At 39.8% G+C, this 21317-nt stretch overlaps 1 protein-coding gene across 5 annotated transcripts in view; it reads right to left on the reverse strand.

Annotated features, from left to right (window-relative positions):
- The window catches only part of LOC112258064 (double C2-like domain-containing protein beta), a 310407-nt gene extending 290085 nt beyond the window's left edge, over positions 1 to 20322 (reverse strand). For 4 of the 5 annotated variants that reach the window (XM_042326975.1, XM_042326974.1, XM_042326973.1 and 1 more), the window contains exons 1-4: positions 20055 to 20322; positions 3828 to 3927; positions 1693 to 1836; positions 1389 to 1518 (exon numbers count right to left, since the gene is read on the reverse strand). In XM_042326975.1, coding sequence (XP_042182909.1) covers positions 1389 to 1518; positions 1693 to 1836; positions 3828 to 3904 — 351 coding nt within the window. In that variant the 5' untranslated portion in view covers positions 3905 to 3927; positions 20055 to 20322. Of the gene's footprint in view, positions 1 to 1388; positions 1519 to 1692; positions 1837 to 3827; positions 3928 to 11178; positions 11284 to 20054 lie in introns of those variants that run through there. The other variant, XM_042326972.1, reaches the window with a different exon arrangement.
- Between the last annotated feature and the right edge of the window lie 995 nt (positions 20323 to 21317).

Below are 21317 nucleotides of genomic sequence, written 5' to 3' on the forward strand. Positions count from 1 at the left end.
CAATATTAACCAGGTAAAATTGTGTCACCCTGAGTCAGGGTATATGCAACAGTTTGGGCAGCCTGGCTCATTGCGAACTAATTTGCCCGAATTTTACGTAATTATGGCATAACATTGAAGGTTGTACAATGTAACAAGAATATTTAGACTTAGGGATGCCACCCATTAGATAAAATATTGAACGGTTCTGTATTTCACTGAAATAAACGTTTTGTTTTCGAAATGATAGTTTCCGGATTCGACCATATTAATGACCAAAGGCTCGTATTTCTGTGTGTTATGTTATAATTAAGTCTATGATTTGATATTTGATAGAGCAGTCTGACTGAGCGATGGTTGGCAGCAGCAGGCTCGTAAGCATTCATTCGAACAGCACTTTTGTGCGTTTTGCCAGCAGCTCTTCGCAAGCACAGCGCTGTTTATGACTTCAAGCCTATCAGCCTAATGGCTGCTGTAACCAATGTGAAATGGCTAGCTAGTTAGCGGGGTGCATGCTAATAGCGTTTCAAACGTCACTCGCTCTGAGACTTGGAGTAGTTATTCCCCTTGCTCTGAAAGGGCCGCGGCTTTTGTGGAACGATGGGTAACGCTGCTTCGAGTGTGGCTGTTGTCGATGTGGGACGGAAGCTATACTGTTACACTGGCAATAAAGTGCCTATAAGAACATCCAATAGTCAAAGGTATATGAAATACAAATGGTGTAGAAAGAAAGTCCTATAAATACTATATTAACTACAACCTAAAACCTCTTACCTTGGAATATTGAAGTCTAATGTTAAAAGGAACCACCAACTTTCATATGTTCTCATGTTCTGAGCAAGGAACTCAAACGTTAGCTTTTTTACATGGCACATATTGCACTTTTACTTCTCCAACACTTTGTTTTTGAATTATTTAAACCAAATTTAACATGTTTCACTATTTATTTGAGGCTAAATGGATTTTCATTGATGTATTATATTAAGTTAAAATAAGTGTTCAATCAGTATTGTTGTAATTGTCATTATTACAAATAAATAAAAACTAAATCGGCAGATTAATCGGTATGGGCCTTTTTTGGCCCTCCAATAATCGGTATCGGCGTTGAAAAATCATAATCGGTCGACCTGTAGTATTGATCCCACCAGCACTAAATTACATGCTCTGGTTGTAAAGTGGTGCCAATACCTAATCACCAAAAATGACAGACGTAAGCAAAATTGGTTCGATAAGAGGAAGGAAATGTCAGTGCAGGTCATTTTCGGTTTAATGTCCCAGCTCTATCCCCTACAGTAATTTCAAATGCAGGGAAGAGCTAAGGATTAAAACCAAAGGCACTGCAACCTTTCAGGACTGTTTGGGCCTCTGCTATGGTACAACAGTAGAGTAGGCAGTGTGGTGGCCTTTACCTTGCAGCAGTCCTGACAGAAGATGGAGGGGTTTCCCAGGAGGCCCAGGACCTCCCCACACAGCAGGCACTGGGACAGGCCGTTCCCCAGCGCACTCTTCTTCATGTTGTCCAGACGCTCCACCAGCCTCCTGGGACACACACACACACACACACACACACACACACACAGAATGGACACAGAGGCTAAAGTTGGCTATGTGCTGCCACTGACGGCTCATGGATTGACAGTCCAGATAAACTAACAGAAAGTCATGGTTTTATTACCAACGGTGTATATGTGTGTGTATGTGCGTGCGTCCTACCCGATGCGGAGCTGTTCAATCTGCTCAAGTTGCTCAGCCCTGCGGATGACACTAAGGATGATCTCCACCTCCTGCTGCTCCAGCATCTGGCTTTTCCTCTGTCGGTCTGTACGGAAGGTGTGCACCGACCAGCCTGTCTGCAGCCTGGGACACAAACAAACAAGTTGCTTCACGATGTCGATCAATTCAATTCTGTTGTGTCATTCATTACATGTGGCAGTGCAGGCCAAAATTAAACCTGTGTGATGTGACAAACAGAAGAACCATGCTTATGCAAGTATGCACACCTTACAAAAATATATACAGTTGAAGTCGTAAGTTTACATACACTTAGGTTGGAGTCAATAAAACTAATTTTTCAACCATTCCACAAATGTATTGTTAACAAACTAGTCTTGGCAAGTCGGTTAGGACCTCTCCTTTGTGCGTGACACAAGTAATTTTTCCAACAATTGTTTAAAAGACAGATTATATCACTTATAATTCACTGTATCACAATTCCAGTGGGTCAGAAGTTTACATACACTAAGTTGACTGTGCCTCTTAACAGCTTGGAAAATTCCAGAAAATGAAATCATGGCTTTATAAGCTTCTGATAGGCTAATTGACATAATTTGAGTCAATTGGAGGTGTACCTGTGGATGTATTTCAAGGCCTACCTTCAAATTCAGTGCCCCATTGTTTGACATCATGGGAAAATCATAAGAAATCAGCCACACAGCTGTCATACCGCTCAGGAAAGAGACGCGTTTAGTCTTCTCGAGATGAACGTATTTTGGTGCAAAAAGTTCAAATCAATCCCAGAACAACAGCAAAGGACCTTGTGAAGATGCTGGAAGAAAAAGGTACAAAAGTATCTATATCCACAGTAAGGAGTCCTATATCGACAAAACCTGAAAGGCCACTCAGCAAGGAGGAAGCCACTGATCCAGCCAGACTACGGTTTGCAATTGCACATGGGGACAAAGATCGTACTTTTTGGAGAAATGTCCTCTGGTCTGATGAAACAAAAATAGAACTGTTTGGCAATAATGACCATCGTTATGTTTGGAGGAAAAAGGGGGAGGCTTGCAAGCCGAAGAACACCATCCCAACCGTGAAGCACGGGGGTGGCAGCATCATGTTCTGGGGGTGCTTTGCTGCAGGAGGGACTGGTGTACTTCACAAAATAGACGGCATCATGAGGTAGGAAAATCGTGTGGATATATTGAAGCCACATCTCAAGACATCAGTTAGGAAGTTAAAGCTTAGTTGCAGATGGGTCTTCCAAATGGACAATGACCCCAAGCATACTTCCAAAGTTTTGGCAAAATGACTTAAGCACAACGAAGGCAAGGTATTGGAGTGTCCATCACAAAGCCCTGACCTCAATCCTATAGAACATTTGTGGGCAGAACTGAAAAAGCGTGTGCGAGCAAGGAGGCCGACAAACATGATTCAGTTACACCAGATCTGTCAGGAGGAATGAGCCAAAATTCATCCACCTTATTGTGGGAAGCTTGTGGAAGGCTACCCAAAACATTTGACCCAAGTTAAACAATTTAAAGGCAATGCTACCAAATACCAATGGAGTGTACGTAAACTTCTGACCCACTGGGAATGTGATGAAATAAATAAAATCTGAAATAAATCATTCTCTACTATTATTCTGACATTTCACATTCTTAAAATAAAGTGGTGATCCTAATTGACCTAAGACAGGGAATTTTAACTCTGATTAAATGTCAGGAATTGTGAAAAACGGAGTTTAAATGTATTTGGCTAAGGTGTATGTGAACTTCCGACTTCAACTGCATATACTACATGCAAAAACATCCCCTTTTTTGACTACACTGCAGACAAACAAACAAACCAAACCACATGTACCAAATACATAAATATACATTGAAGTGTAAGATCAAAACGGTCACAATGGTTTTGTCAAACAACAGAACTGCCATGCTATCAAAAACAAGTTTCAACAAACCAAAAAGAACAACACACACACTCAGTGCTAAAACAAAAACAATACAATGTGATGAGAATACTGATGGGCACAGGAAACCTTTACACAACCAAAACAACTTTCCCAGGTGACACTGCAAAAACACTTTCACCTGTTTAGTGAGATGGGAGAGATTTGAGTGCATACTCACTTGGCTCGAAGGGCCAGCTGCCGGTCGTTGGGACAGACCCACTGATCATTCCCTGTCCCAAACATGGCCTCTGTCATCTCTTGAGGGCTGATGACAAGGTCTGCAAAAACACAACCAGAAACTCAGTCCTCGAAAATGAAAGGCTACATCCTGTCTGAGAAAATCAAATCAAAGAGATATTGACCCAGCACTGTATTACCCCTACAATTCATGTTAATTGGGTATACCTGTGGCTTTTATACATGTCCACAAATACGTTTTTTTCTTTGAATTTGATATTAGACAACTTTGAGTGCAAACATGCTAGTGTTAGCAGAACAATAGCCAGTAAATGGGTAGCTTTAGACGGGTTAGCTGACAACGTCACAAAAATGTTGTGCGCGCTTCAAAAGGGGAAGAAGGCTGTGTGTTATGCTTCTGGATGGTCAGATTGCTAGCAACAATGACAAGAAACTGCCATGTGGTGAATCGTAAGTGGCTCGTTTCAGCTCCTTGTTCTTAATACCATGCCTTGTTTTGAGGTGTTTGGACTGATTAATATGGCAAAAAAAATTGCTACCTAGTTAGCTAACCAACAACTGTAAAGATGTATTTGAGAGACAAGTGCTCATTGTGCAACTTTATTTATGTTTTCAATGAACATTAGAGTCAAAATATAGTTTACATGTTATCAACAAGCTAAGTCAACCCTGTCTCTTTTGCCCCGTAGTTGCACATGCGTCAGGTTTTGTTGCTGAACAACCAACCCATCTCCAGCCCCTGGGGAAACGCATTAATTATGATCATTTCAAATGGAAAAGGATGAATGAAGCATTTAAAAAGAGAGCTCTTTTGCTTCCAAACAAACAGATGACACATTATTGTTGGGAGGGTATAGATGTGTGCATCTTAGCGGGCAAATGAATCACCCAGTTCTCTGGTCTGTGGGCACACATGCAATCAAACATTACAGCTGATTAATGTTACCAGACTATCAACTATGAATTATAAGCACTGTGGAAAAGATTTAACTATTTCCCTCATAGGAGAGGACATGTAACTGCACAATAACCCATTCATTTACATTAAGTACTTATAGTTCTATTATGTCAATATTCATGTCACGGTGTTCCTAATTTCTAAATGTTGTTGGGACACACCAAGGGTCTGTGTGCCCCACTCTCATTGGGGAGATGTATGTTGGAGGTGCCCAAGGAGGGGTTTATATAATCATGCATTCGTTCATTCTCCTCCCGTCCCCTCGCTCTCCCATACTAACACACACTTAGATGCAGAGCCCTTGGTGTAAGGGTAACGCTTCCCTGCTCAAACCACGTGGGACTATGCCTCCCCCCACCGTCGACCGGGGTTCAATCCCTGCACCAACCTTTCAAGCTAATTTTCCAATTGCCAGTATCCAATGCTGTCATGTAAAAATTGATCTCAAATAGAACATAATTTACCTGTGTTTTATATACTGTATATTTCCACACTGAGGTTGGAATAATACTGTGAAATTTAGAAGATTATGATAATGCACTTTTTGTGTAAGAGCTATTTGAAAACACCACTTGATACTTCAGCTTGTTTGGCTGGGTGGAGTTTTTGGACTGCCTGGTGACATAAGTTTCCTCTGGTCTCTGGCAATAACAGCTTTTTTTCAAGATACACATCTCTCCCATTTATGCTCCTCCAATTACGCCCCTCTTTCAGACCCCTCTGACTGTCCTAACAATTATTTCTTGAGAAATTGCATTTTGCTAAGAAGCTATATTTGTAAAATATATATATATTTTTTTAAACAATTTTAATTGATCACAGTAAGTTACTTAATTGTTACCAAGAAAGACGATGGCCAGAACTTAGCTATGATGTTGCACAACGATATAAGTCAGTAAGTCATAATTTTGGTCAAAGTATGATATATTTGGTCTGGAATTGACAAATCCGAACTGCCCACTTTGTGCAAATCTGTGTGAATACGGTGTCTTTTCCTATGATATGACTGTTTAGTTTCAGGGCTGGATTTTATTTGAATGTTACTGTACCACCCACCAGCATGGCATTGTTTATTAAATCAGAAACAGCTGCAAAGTTATTTCTGTTTGCAACTGAGATGAGCCAAACAGCCTTGTGTCCATTTGGCCGCCTGTGCCATGGAGCAAATTAAAATAGGGGGTGAAAACATACGTTTTTCCACCTCGATTTTTTTTCGCCAGAAAATTATACTAATCCATTGGATAATTTGCTGAAGCTGAAATGTCTTGAGTCAATAACTATTCAACCCCTTTGTTATGGCAAGCCTAAATCAATTCAGGAGTAAAAATGTACTGAACAGGTCACATAATAAGTTGAATTTATTTTTATCTTTATTTAACTAGGCAAGTCAGTTCAGAACAAATTCTTATTTTATAATACATTCAGGGTAGCCTAGTGGTTAGAGCGTTGGACTAGTAACCGAAAGGTTGCAAGTTCAAATCCCCGAGCTGACAAGGTACAAATCTGTCGTTCTGCCCCTGAACAGGCAATTAACCCACTGTTCCTAGGCCTTCGTTGAAAATAAGAATTCGTTCTTAACTGACTTGCCTAGTTTAAAAAAGGTTAAATTAAAAACTGTATAGTTTCCTAAGGACTAGATGCAAGACGACCATCTCTGTCAGCGCCATCTTGCATAGTCACTTTAACTCTACCTACATGTACATATTACCTCGTCAATGTGCGTGGAACCGGTTAGTCCCCTATATATAGCCTCGCTATTTTTATTTTACCGCTGCTCTTTAATTATTTGTTACTTTTATTTAAAAATGTTTACTTATCTATTTTTTTAAACTGCATTGTTGGTTAAGGGCTTGTAAGTAAGCATTTCACTGTAAGTGAACCTGTTGTATTAGGCACATGTGACAAATACAATTTGATTTGATTTGATTTGACTAGGGAGTTTTTTCTGATTCAGTCTGCTTCCAATGGGAGACAATTTCACCTTTCAGCATGACAATAACCTAAAACAAGGCCAAATATACGCTGGAGTTGCCTAACAAAATGACATTGAATGTTCCTGAGTGGCAGAGTGACAGTTTTGACTTAAAATCTATGGCAAGAATTGATCAACAATCAACTTGACAGAGCTTGAGGAATTTAAAGAGAGAATAATGTGCAAATATTGTACAATCCAAGTGTGCAAAGCTCTCAGAGACTTAGCCAGAAAGACTCAGTTGTAATCTCTGCCAAATGTGATTCTCACAAGAATACTTATGTAAATGAGAAATCTCTGCATTTAATTTTAATACATTTGCAAAAATCTCTACAAACATGTTTTCACTTTGTCATTATGGTGTAGTGTGTGTAGAAGGGTGAGAGATAAAAATAAAAAAAAATCTATTTTGAATTTGGGCTGTAATAACAAAATGTGAAATAAGTCAAGGGGTATGAATACTTTTTGAAGGCACAGGGAGACAATCTGACTGTATGTACAGTACCAGTCAGAGGTTTGGACACACCTACTTATTCCATCACAACATTAAAACTGTGATTTGTTTAAAAGTGTTAAACAAATCAAAATATATTTTAGATTCTTCAAAGTAGCCAACCTTATGCCTTTATGACAGCTTTGCACACTCTTTGCATTCTCTCAACCAGCTTTAACTGGAATGCTTTTCCAACAATCTTGAAGGAGTTCCCACATATGCTGAGCACTTGTTGGCTGATTTTCCTCCACTCTGCGGTCCAACTTAACCCAAACCATCTCAATTGGGTTGAGGTCTGGTGATTGTGGAGGCCAGGTCATCTGATGCAGCACTTCATCGCTCTCCTTGGTCAAATAGCCCTTACACAGCCTGGAGGTGTGTTGGGTCATTGTCCTGTTGAAAAACAAACGATAGTCCCACTAAGCGCAAACCAGATGAGATGGCGTATTGCTGCAGAATGCAGTGGTAGCCATGCTGGTTAAGTGTGCCTTGAATTCTATGCAGCTTCCTCTGAACAGTTGATGCTGAGATGTGTCTGTTACTTGACTCTGAAACATTTATTTGGGCTGCAATCTGAGGCAGTTAACACAGGAATGGAAGACTCAGAGTTACCTCTGCTGCAGAGGATACGTTCATAAGAGTTACTAGCCTCAGGAATTGCAGCCAAAATAAATGTTTCAGAGTTTAAGCAACAGACATCTCAACATCAACTGTTCAGAGGAGACCTCATGAATCAGCCCTTCATGGTCAAATTGCTGCAAATAAACCACTACTAAAGGACAGCGATAAGAAGAAGAGACTTGCTTGGGACAAGAATCGCGAGCCATGGACATTAGACTGGTGGAAATCTGTCCTTTGGTTTGATGAGTCCAAATTTGAGATTTTAGGTTCCAACCGCTGTGTCTTTGTGAGATGCAGAGTAGGAGAACAGATGATCTCTGCATGTGTGGTTCCCACCGTGAAGCTGGTGACACTCACTGATTTATTTAGAATGTATTATTATTATTATTATTTTGTATTACTATTATTATTTTATTTTACCTTTATTACTGGAGCTTCATCTTATTCTTTCTATTGTTCTGTGGCAAAATAATGGCTGCAATTTATGGATGATGCCAAAACTTGATATAACAATAGATAGATAAGTAAAAGATAGGCCAGTGGTTTCTATCTGTGGAAAGTTTTCCCTAAATCAATGCTTATGACAAATCCAGCTCAGGAACTAGCCATAGAGCCAGCTGGCTAATATTTTGATTATGGTTTAGTAAATAAAACAAATTTAAAAAACAGCAACAGCAGATAACATGAACTTGCTTGATAAGGTTAGTAAGATAGCTAGCTAGCTAGATAAGGTTAGCTATCTACACCGACAGCTGTCAGTGCCCCATTTGTTTATGTTTATCAACTCCACGTGGAAATTCCCAAACAGGTATAAGTAGCCTTCGCCATTCTTTGGAGGTGGAAACTAAATGTAAAATTACGTAGAAATAGTGGCAACAATATCCTCTGGGGCGGTGCTTTAAGGAGAGTTGAATTCAAACTGAAAACACTGATAAAACACTTGTGAAAACCTGTACACTGCGATGGGCTTCTAAAGGTGATTGACATGAGCTGACATCTGCAGTAACATTTACAGCGAAAGTCATTTCCACAAACATTGGGGATATTGCCTTTAAAAGTACATAATTGTGGGCAGGTCGTTAATCTGTTGAATTGAATCTTGTTCCGGCCTCAGGCTACATCTCAGTACACAAAAGTAGCAACCTGTCCTCGCTTTTTATGTTTCATTGGCACTAATCGGAAAAGACAGGGCCGTTGAAAAATACAGTATGTTATAAGTCTTCTAGAAACTGACCAGGACAGGATCGACTTTAGACAACTTAAAAATAAAATTTATGAACACAGTATAAAAAGTCAATCTTTCCCATCGCTAACACATACAACCTCTCTACAGATGGGACGATAAAAGGAAAATTATCGACATTGACATCACTAATTGCAGGCATTTGATTAATATCATTCATTACGATAAGTAACCAATATTAGAGAAATGTGGGGTTTGAAATGAAATAGGTTTGCTAATAACAGTGACTGTTATTGGGACAATTGATGGCTACAACCATTAAACCAGTAGTAGTAGTTTAAAGGATCATACAAATAAACTGTGGTGCCGATTAATGTTAACCTTTTTATTTGTCGTTATTGCAGTAATTTAGGCAATTTATCGCGATATGGATTTTGCCCATATTGCCCAGGTCTACTCCCCACCACAAACATTCTCTGGCTATAAGCGTATAACGCCATGTCATTGAGAGAAGCCACTATGTCCTTGTTTATGGCTGAGCAATTAACTCTATTTACATTTCCAACCCACCTAATGGCCTTTGTTCCACATTAGTGCTTTGGCATCAGGCCCAGCTGACTACATTAAGTATGGTTAGAGCAAAGCAAACAAACACAGCACAATTCATCAGGACACACACACACACACGTTTACAGGTTTCAGACTGAATATGCCAAGTCAGTAACCAGGTTTCCATCCAACCATTTCATTTGGATTAATTACCTGAGGCATGAAAAAAATTCACAACTGGGCTGATGAAAACAGGAAATGTTGGTACAAATTGTTCCTTTGACATGGTAGGATCTTTTTGTGTCTGTAAAATTAAGTATGTGAGAAATGGCAGTGGAAACACATTTATACGCAAATATTGATATAATAACCATCATTTTGAAGTAAACTTGGAAGTCAAACAATGACATTGCCACATCTACTCCTGCTCCTCCCCTCCAGCATTCAACTTTGCTGGTTTATTAACCACCTGTCCTGGCTACCCATCATTATGCACACCTGTGCCTCATCATCAGGCACACCTGGACTATCACCTTCCTGATTACTCCATAATATATATGTATATCACCACTTTATTATAAGAATATGAAATGTCAGTATAGAAGTAGAGAGAATGATTTAAGCTTTTATTTCTTTCATCACATTCCCAGTGGGTTAGAAGTTTACATGCTACCAAATACCAATTGAGTGTATTGCCTTTAAATTGTTTAATAACTTGGGTCAAACGTTTTGGGTAGCCTTTTTATTACTTTAGCTGCTTCGTTGCAGTATTTGATCACTTTTCGCCAATACTTTTTAAACTGTAAGCATTTAAAGTTGTATTAATCAACATTGGAACATTGGTTTCGGCCAAACGCTATGCCACACCCACGGACGTTATTTTCTTCTCCCCAATTAGTCTGGATCTTAGTACCTCCTCGACGATTTCTAGAACGCAGACAGATGTTAACCGTTCTGATTGGTTCCAGAAGCTGATGGGTTGGGCCAGGGCTAGAACACATAGGTAAAGCAGCATTTTGAAAATGTGTCATTGGCTTTGATACTTGGATTGGTTTGATGATCCAATTGCTGATGACATTGTTTTGCACAACACCCCTCATTTAAACATCACTACAAACGACTTCAACGATGGTAGTCTCAGACTGAATTATGAAGTGAACAGAGCAGCAGATGAATTTAGATTGAGTCATCAGGCAACTTGAGATTTACTTCAAATTTCAGTGCACGTATTGAATCCCAAGGGAAGATTTTACCAACCAATTGGATTCATTTTCTAATCTATCACAGGTCATGAAACAGAGCAACATTAAAGCAGTCATCAATGGCTCTTATCTTGCAGTAATGCCTGACATTCACAGTGCACCTCAACCCAATCAAAACGCTCTTTCCATGAACTAAACTACAGTGCTTTAGCTCTGGGGCAATCACTCGCTGCATCTTTTCATGGGGGAAACCTGCCTTGGCATCTGTTCAAGACAACCCAGGTCCCACACAAAAACCACAGCACAAAAGATGTTGGCAAACTGAGTAAAGTTAAGGGAGAGAAAATGTTTACCTGCAAAATCCCCCCTTCCTTTGAAAGAGCGAGGTCTATGAGAGCCGGTTAAAATCGCCTTGCAGTTAGATCGCCTTGCCACGGGCCAGGCCTTTGAACAAATGAAGGCGAGGGCGAGGAAAAGGAGGAAACAGTGAAGTCCGGGGTTGAGCTCTTATAAATAGTTCACAGCCTGCCTGCCTGACAGGCTGGACACATGACAGAAGAACAATTCCTTGCAGAAACATTCTGTTCCTTCCAAAACAGACTGCGGTGATTGACTCGGATAACAAAAGCCGTGCCATGGCTCTCCAGCTAACACCAGCCGACAGGAAAAGGCTAACACGGTTACCATTGACATGCTCTTTCCAACAATTCTGAGAGACTCATTGATCTTATTTGGGGAGGGCTCTTTGTGCATGCAAGTCATTGAAATCAAATGTGACACTGTTCCTTTCAATTATTGTAACTTGTCTGTTATTGTAATTTGCATGCCATGGCTTTAAGTGATTGAGGTTGAATGTGAATTCTATCTGAGGACCCAGAGGGATGATATACAAATTATGCACTGACTGTACAAAACATTAGGAACAACTTTCTAATATTGAGTTACAGCCTATTTTGCCCTCAGAAAAGCCTCAATTTGTTGGGGCATGGACTCTACAATGTGTCAAAAACATTCCACAGGAATGCTGGCACCTGTTGAATCCAATGCTTCCCACAGTTGGCTGGATGTCCTTTGGTTGGTGGACGGGAAACTGTATTAAACCAGTATTGTTGCGGTTCTTGACACACTCACACCGGTGCGCCTGGCACCTACTACCATACCCCGTCCAAAGGCACTTACATCTTTTGTCTTGCCCATTCACCCCCTGAAATACACACATACACAATCCATGTCTCAATTGCCTCAAGGCTTAAAAAAAACTATTCTTTAACCTGTCTCCTCCTTCATATACACTGATTTAAGTGGATTTAACAAGATCAACAAGGGATCATAGCGTTCAACTGGATTCACTGTCAGTCGGTAATGGAAAGATCAGGTGTTCCGAATGTGTTGTACACTCAGTGTATGTATGTATCATATTAAATCTATTTTGATTGAGGTTGAATGTGAATTCTAACGGAGGACCCATACCTCTCTGTGGTCCCAGAGGGATGATATTGTGGCCTATTCAAAACAGGCTGCCTTTAGGACATACAACCACAAAGCAATACAATTGTCGTCAAAATCTTACCAGGTGGGATAACGATGGTTGCCCTACTTTGCAGTCCTTTCTTTATGTTAGTGTTATTTTTTACTTTATTGCTTATAGGGATAGGCACAGTGATTTAAATATTCAAATATCCGAACAGACGTTAGTATTCGAGTCGTAACAAAATGGAATATAATGTTGAGGATAAAGTTCGGAGTGACACAATTTCATGTGTACAACATCTAAAGACCTACATCACTATACTGAGAGCTTTGCTGTTTCTAAAAAGGACGTATTTGGGTGTTTTTGAAGCCATTGTTCATGTTTTATCGGGGCCCACATACTACACAACAAAGGACGAGGAAGTGATTTGCTGTTTGGGACAAATTTCTCAAAAAATATACAAAATTACAAAACATGTGTCTGGACCCTTATTCCCTTTACATCAAAAATATAGATTTGGTAGTAAAAAATAAAACTTCTCCTTTAAGGACTGCAGTCATCTGAGCCATGGACTGTTTACTAGGCTACCTTCTGAAAACAGAGTCAAAAGGGCATCCCGGGTGGCGCAGTGGTTTAGGGCTGTGCCACCAGAGACTCTGGATTTGCACCCAGGCTCTGTCGCAGCCGGCTGCGACCGGGAGGTCCATGGGGCGACGCACAATTGGCCTAGCGTCGCCCGGGTTAGGGAGGGCCTGGCCGGTAGGGATTTGTCTCATCGCGCACCAGCGACTCCTGTGGCGGCCCGGGCGCAGTGCGCGCTAACCAAGTCGCCAGGTGCTTCCTCCGACACATTGGTGCGGCTGGCTTCCAGGTTGGATGCGCGCTGTGTTAAGAAGCAGTGCAGCTTGGTTGGGTTGTGTTTTGGAGGACGCATGTTAAGAGCTTTCCTCTCCTGAGCCCGTACTGGAGTTGTAGCGATGAGACAAGATAGTAGTTACTAACAATTGGATACCACGAAATTGGGGATTAAAATTAAACTTAAAAAATAGAAAACAGAGTCAGTAAAGGTGCATCAGTGCCAAAAGCGAGAGACTAAAAGCATCTGCTATTACCAGGCCATCACTAGCTGTCTACCAGGTGATGCACGCTCATTCACACAACACACACAAGGTATTACACACCTCATACTCACGCACACACACGACATTGAACCACTGGACACTTCCCGTTTCACACTGAGTAATAAAATATTATATTCCCAACATAGCTTATACTACTGGACACTGTTTAAACACCACATATTTATTTATACACTGGATTCTTGACATAGCTGATATACTGCATCTACTGCTGTAAATAAATATAATTCTTAGTATATCTTGAGTAAATTCTTCCAGTGTAGGCTTACATAAGTATAGACTGCATTTTGATTACTGTTACCGTGTCATTTGGGTTGATAATTGGATTAGTCCCAACATTTTATTATTTTTATTATTTGTGTAAGCCCACCTGTTTGACATTTTATTGCACTGTTAGGAGCTAGTAACAGAAGCATTTAGCTGCACCCGCTATAACATCTGCCAAACTGTGTGTGCGACCAATAAACTTCAATTTGAGATGTAAAAAAAATCAACTATAGAAATCATATTTTTATCATGCCTACACACAGTACCCGTCAAAAGTGAATGGGTAAAATAACACATATGGAATCCTGTATTAAATTAAAAAAGTGTTATATTTGAGATTCTTCAAAGTAGCCACTCTTTGCCTTGATGACATCTTTGCACACGGTTGGCATTCTCTCAACCAGCATAAGAAAAGAGAAATGACAGTCCATTACTTTAAGACATGAAGATCAGTCAATACGGAAAATGTCAAGAACTTTTAAAGTTTCTTCAAGTGCAGTCGCAAAAACCATCAAGCGCTAAGATGAAACTGGCTATCATGAGGACCCGCTACAGGAAAGGAAGGACCCAAAGTTACCTCTGCTGCAGAGGATAAGTTCATCAGAGTTACCAGAAATTGCAGCCAAAATAAATGCTTCACAAAGATCAAGTAACAGACACATCTCAACATCAATTGTTCAGAGGAGACTGTGTGAATCAGGCCTTCATGGTCAAATTGCTGCAAAGAAACCACTACTGCCACTACTTTTGGGGCGGCAGGTAGCCTAGTGGTTAGAGCGTTGAGCCAGTAACCAAAAGGCTGCTAGATCGAATCCCTCAGCTGACAAGGTAAAAATCTGTCGTTCTGCCCCTGAACAAAGCAGTTAACCACTGTTCCTAGGCCATCATTGTAAATAAGAATTTGTTCTTAACTGACTTGCCTTGATAACCCTTTCATGTGTGAGTTCCAAATGTCTCTAACAGTCGCTATGCACGTGATATTAGAACATTCTCTCCAATCCAGAATGTGATTGTTACGCAACAGTATATTTAATCCGCGCTGCCCTCAAACCAGGGCACTTAGCCTGTTTTTATTTATCAATTTCAAATTATTTTCTAACAGTTTGAATTGAGGCGTGTTCCGCCTCATTCATTCACATAAAAATTATAATTTTTACTTTTGCTGACAATACATTTTTGGGACATTTCTGACCTGGACAAAATTCCCCAAGCACTTCCCAATTGTTTGCATGCATTCCGATTCTTGCATAGATTGTAATGGGCACATATGTGTGTAAAATACTTTGAAGGTTGTACTGATTATGAGCTAAGCCAATTCCAGCTGTGTGTAGCCATGTTTGTTGACATACAATGCATTCTGGGTTTCACAAAGTGAGGTGAGTAAGGGTTCATACATTTTTTGAGGTCTTCCGGAATTGAATGGTCGAATATGAACGATGGTGGACGACACCTCCCCTTGAACATGCATACTATTAACAGACCAAACTCATCTTGTCTCCTCTTACTATCTTTGGTTTCTGTGAGGGGGAAAAAAGGCGTGCATAAACTACCCATCGTCGGATACTTTCATATTTCTAGAGAATGTTTTACTCAATTATTTCGATCAATGGTGAGCTCACCCGTGATATGATTAATTATAAATAGTCATTTCATATTGTAGTTTGTTAGCGAGATTTATACAAAATGAGTGCTTGTGTTACATCAATCTTTCCTCAGTTAGCGCTAGGACAAATGTAGCCTACATTTTTCTGGTTTGGACGATTGTGTTATGCTGTAGATACTGTGAATGTCTGAACATTGCATCCAAAAAAACCTGCTCACATTCTGGACATAACTATGTAAGGACTGTTGAAAAAAAAGTGTGGCCAGCTCAAAAACTGATTGGCCAGTTTCGATTGACGCAACATTCTAAATAAGCGTTCTAATCACACCGGTTTGATTGTATGCTACAAGGGCCACTGTAGAATTATCACACCCGTGTGTTGGTATGTGTGAAAGGTTAAATACAGATTAAATTAAAATAAATACTAAAAGGACACCTATAAAAAGAGACTTGCCTGGGCTAAGAAACACAAGCAATGAACATTAGACCGGTGTTAATCTGTCCTTTGGTTTGATGGAGTCCAAATTTGGGATTTTTGGTTCAAACCGCTGTGTCTGTGAGACGCAGAGTAGGTCAACGGATGATCTCCGCATGTGTGATTTCCACCGTGAAGCATGGAAGAGGTGGTGTGATGGTGCTTCGCTGGTGACACTTTCAGTGATTTATTTACAATTCAAGGCACACATAGCCAGCATGGCTACCACAGCATTCTGCAGCGATACATCATCCCATCTGCCTTGCACTTTTTAAAAATTTAACTAGGCAACTGGTTTGCACTTAGTGGGACTATCATTTATTTTTAAACAGGACAATGACCCAACACACTGACAGGCTGTGTAGGGCTATTTGACCAAGAAGAAGAGTGATGGAATGCTGCATCAGATGACCTGGCCTCCACAATCACCGACCTCAACCCAATAGAGATGGTTTGGGATGAGTTGGCCTGCAGATTGAAGGAAAAAGCAGCCAATAAGTGATTGGCATGTGGGAACTCCTTCAAGACCATTGCAAAAGCATTACAGGTGAAGCTGGATGAGAGAATGCAAAGAGTGTGCAAAGCTGTCATCAAGGCAAAGGGTGGCTGCTTTGAATAATCTCAAATATATATTTAATTGTTTTGGAGAAAGAAAAACCCTGTAATGAGTTGGTGTGTCCAAACTTTTGACTGGTAGTATGTATGTGTACTTCAAAATCATACAATGTGATTTTATGGATTTTTGTTTTAGATTCCATCTCTCACAGTTGAAGTGTACCTATGATAGAAATTACAGACCTCCACATGCTTTGTAAGTTGGAAAACCTGCAAAATCAGCAGTGTATCAAATACTTGTTCTCCCCACTGTATATACACAGTGCATTCAGAAAGTATTTAGATCCCTTCACATTTTCCACATTGTTACGTTACAGCCTTGTTCTAAAATGGATAAAATGGTTGTTTTCCCCATTTATAAATCTACACACAATACTCCATAATGACAAAGCAAAAACAGTTTTATTTTTAAAGAAAAAACTGAAATATGACATTTACATAAGTATTCAGAACCTTTACTCAGTACTTTGTTGAAGCACCTTTGGTAGCGATTACAGCCTTGAGTCTTCTTGAATATGATGCTACAAGTATGGCACACCTGTATTTCAGGAGTTTCTCCCATTATTCTCTGCAGATCCTCTCAAGCGGTGTCATGTTGAATGGGGAGCTCTGGCTAGGCCACTCAAGGACATTCAGATACTTCTCCCGAAGCCACTCCTCAAATCAAATTTTATTTGTTACATTCACATGGTTAGCAGATGTTAATGCGAGTGTAGTGAAATGCTTGTGCTTCTAGTTCCGACCATGCAGTAATATCTAACAAGTAATCTAACCTAACAATTTCACAACAACTACCTTACACAAGTGTAAAGGAATGAATAAGAATATGTACATAAAAATATTTTAAAAATCTGTTGTTCTGCTCCTGAGCAAGGCAGTTAACCCACTGTTCCCTGAAGACATGGATGTTGACTAAGGCAGCCCCCCTCACCTCTCTGATTCAGAGGGGTTGGGTTAAATGCGGAAGAGACATTGCAGATGTACAACTGACTAGGTATCCCCCTTTTCCCCCTATTGTGCCTTATCCCCCTATTGTCCCTATGGGACTCCCAATCACGACCAGTTGTGATACAGCCTGGATGATGTTCTCGGGGACCTTCAACGCTGAAGAAAGGTTTTGGTACCCTTCTCCAGATTTGTGCCACAAACCAATCCTGTCTCGGAGCTCTATGGACAATTCCTTCGACCCCATGGCTTGGTTTTTGCTCTGACATGTCCGGTCAACTGTGGGACCTTATATAAACAGGCGAGTGCCGTTCCAAATCCTGTCCAATCAATTGAATTTACCACAGGTGTAACACCAATCAAATTATAGAAACATCTCAAGGGTGATCAATGGAAACAGGACGCACCTGAGCTCAATTTCGAGTCTCATTGCAAGGGGTCTGAATACTTGTAATTTTTAAAATATTTTTATTAAATGTACAAAATTTTCAAAAACCTGTTTCTCTTTATGGGGTATTGTGTATAGATTGATGAGGATATTTTACATCCATCCATCCATCCATCCATCCATCCATCCATCCATACATACATACATACATACATACATACATACATACATACATACATACATACATACATACATGCATACATAAAAATATTGGCCATGCTGGCAATGGCTTCTGACACGTTCAAGAAAACTAACAACTCTGAAAAATATTGCTGACTGGAAAAATACGTTTTGAACTGTCATCCAAGTCGGGCCTCTATCTCGAGCTTCGTCCTGAAGATCACTAATGTCATGATTCGACCTTGTTACTTCCGAGTTCTCAGTTGTCTTGAAAGCATCATAAATCCAGAGAATGCCTGACTGATGACAAAATCTTCCCACAAGAAGGACCGCAGCGTCACCTTCCTGTTCAAGTGAGCACAGCACAACAGGGGGAGTCCAAAATGTTTATTTTTTATTAAAGCTTTATTTAACTAGGCAAGTCAGTTAAGAACACATTCTTGTTTACAATGACGGCTTAGAAACAGTGGGTTAACTGCCTTGTCCAGGGGCAGAATGACAGATTTTTACATTGTCAGATCGGGGATTCGATCAGTTACTGGCCCAACGCTCTCACCACTAGGCTACCTGCCGCATACAAACGTCTTGTATGCTGCTGCATAAATAATGTAATATGCCAGGGAGATATGTATACTGTCGCTAAGTAAGTAATACTAAGTGTATGTTATGTAGTAACTTGTTAGTAGCCCATGTGCCTCACCCAAATAATTTGTTCCCTTTCCCCCTCATAACTTAGTCTACTGTTCTGACTTGGTGATGCACATGTAGCCTATAGCCTGTTTTAGAGAAATATCATCATCGAATATTGCAAGCGCTTTCATGGTGTGCTTATATGCCCCCTTTATTTATCCTATGGTTGTGACTTGGTTTACAGGGAGAATACTGTAAGAACAGCCCATGTTCTGAATTCTGTCGCTATTCATTTCAAAAGTGCTGAACAAATAGTTGTATTGACTACTTCTGTCTTAGCTCGCTCATTAATGTCTTAATCAAAATGTTCCGCTCATTGTTCCCTTTGAATTGTTTGTACATCTCAATTGTCAGTAGAAACCACATTTGTTTAAGCAAGTCAGCCATGTCAGCTATGTTTTTAAAAAGGCAGTAAATGAGGCTGAATTAACTGTTTTGCTGTCAGACAAGGCTTCACTGAATGCCAAGTGTAGCAGTTGTAAGGATTCACTCCATGTGCTGAAAAGAAAGCTGTGCTAGTTTGACAGCTTTATGTAAGCACTAACAGTTTGTGGGCACCGTTTGTCACTATTATTGTGCAAATAATGTATTGTTTAGTGTTGTGTTTTCCCCACCAAGATTTACATGCTAAAATTGCCACTGGGTGTAATCATTGCGTCTGGCAACAGAAATCGTTAACGGTTTAAGAACCAAACAGAACAAACCGGCAGGGACCTACCTGAATTAGTCCATTATGAACTCTCATTTCTGTTGCAAAAATGTTTCCGTTTGGAGTATCGGTTTCTGTTGCAAAACACTTTGCAGGAAACGAAACGTTTTGCAACAGAATAGGCATAATAAATAGACCCCAAGCGTTGCATAGATTCAACAGGGGTGTATTCATTCTGGCGAATCTGTTGCAAAAAGTGTATTCAACGGTAGCAAACAGATCGGATAGGGACCTACCTGTATTTGTCCAATATAAACTCTCGTTTTGTTAAGTTTGCTTAAGTTTGGTTCTTAAACGGTGAACGGTTTCCGTAATGAATACATCCCAAATATGCTTCTAACAGATGGCTAATCTACCTGCATTAATTGCTTGTTTCACCATGGAGTGGAGTTCAGTCCGCTAAAAACAACCTAAGCGTGACGCGTTTCTAGACAAACATGTTACCTATACAGTCAGCTACACAGGATTCAGTGGCTCTTGTGGTTTACGTACCGTACTAATATGATGCATTTTCTACGCTCTAAACTAGCCTTTCCAGTTGATAAATGTATTGTATTGACATTTACATTGCACTCAAATGTTCAGGCAGCTATTATACTGATGTATGAAAATGACATATGTTGGCTTTTCTAGGCCCGTGTGAATGTTTGTATGCATTTAGCTATTGAGCACAATGTGCCATAAATTGTAGCTCACAAAAAACATTGCTTTAGCTTCCTATACTATGAAGAGGTTAATTTATCTTACCTGCGTGTCCGGAGGTTATTAGCGGGTCCTTGCAGGTTTTTTCTCTGCTCCAGCTGCTCCTGGAACTTCACGGGAACTCTGGTACCATAAAAACACATCAAATTCAGGGAAGCTTTGGAATCTGCGGTGGACTTTTCTACTGTTTCCTCTAGCCAATGTATTCGAAGGGATATGGAAATGGGATTTTTGTTGTGTGTCACAGGGAGCAAACGACAACCATGCAGTGCTCTCGAGCTTCCTTGTTCAGTTACCTTACCAGTGTGGAGCTAGCCACAATAAGGATTAGCCACTCCAGTGGAATTTGCTGTTCGCCTTCAAATTAAAAGTCACCCATTGAAAGTGATTCAAACGGATACAAATAGTGGAATCATGCCATATTTTGACTAAATAATGTTACACAAGGTCGGAATGTTATCATAAAAATACAATAATTAGTTAATTTGACGCTTTTGAAATTGCACTGTAGATGTATTAGACTTCAGAATTGCATTGAGGCATACTTATGTGCACTGTATAGCCTAATGGACATTGAACTCATGAAATGGGGTATCAGCCTACTCAGTGACATGCACAGAGCAAACTGTGTGGAGTTTACACAAATATTAGAATATTAGCACTTATTGCAGGACTTTGATTGTGGGAAATCACCTTCTTGAATTGATTATAAAGCCATTGCGGTCATCATAATGTTGTATAATGCAAATATTGTATTTAGTGCCTCAAAGTATTAAGAAATAAACATGTAAATTAAACATTAAACAATGTGTCCACAAATATAATAAATACATCTCTAGTCTGAATACATAAGTGTGTTCACGAATAGTACAAATACATTGTTTAGTGTTTAATGTACATGTTTATTTCTTAATAATCACTCTGGGACCTCTGGTGCAACCTCTGAAATCACCATACAATGTTACAAATGAAGAAACATATCCTATAAGTATGTTCTACTATGTCAACATTTAAAAATGTTGACTTACATATCTCAAAATTTCAACTTATGCATAATTATTTTTGATAGTATGTCAAAATTTGTAGATAGTATTGACATAAAAAAAATATTTGGGTGACGGGAATTGGCTCCCATAGAAATCACCAAACAATGTTACAAATTAAGAAATATATCTTATAAATAGACATCTTTATTTGTGATGGAATACACTGATAAGGAGTTGAGAATGCGAGAAAAATAATTTGCGAGACCAGCAGGTAGCGGCGGCAGGTTGGATCAGCTGGATCAGGACTCAGGGGGGTAAATGA

This window comes from Oncorhynchus tshawytscha, linkage group LG09 (assembly GCF_018296145.1).
Source record: "Oncorhynchus tshawytscha isolate Ot180627B linkage group LG09, Otsh_v2.0, whole genome shotgun sequence".
NCBI lineage: Eukaryota > Metazoa > Chordata > Actinopteri > Salmoniformes > Salmonidae > Oncorhynchus > Oncorhynchus tshawytscha.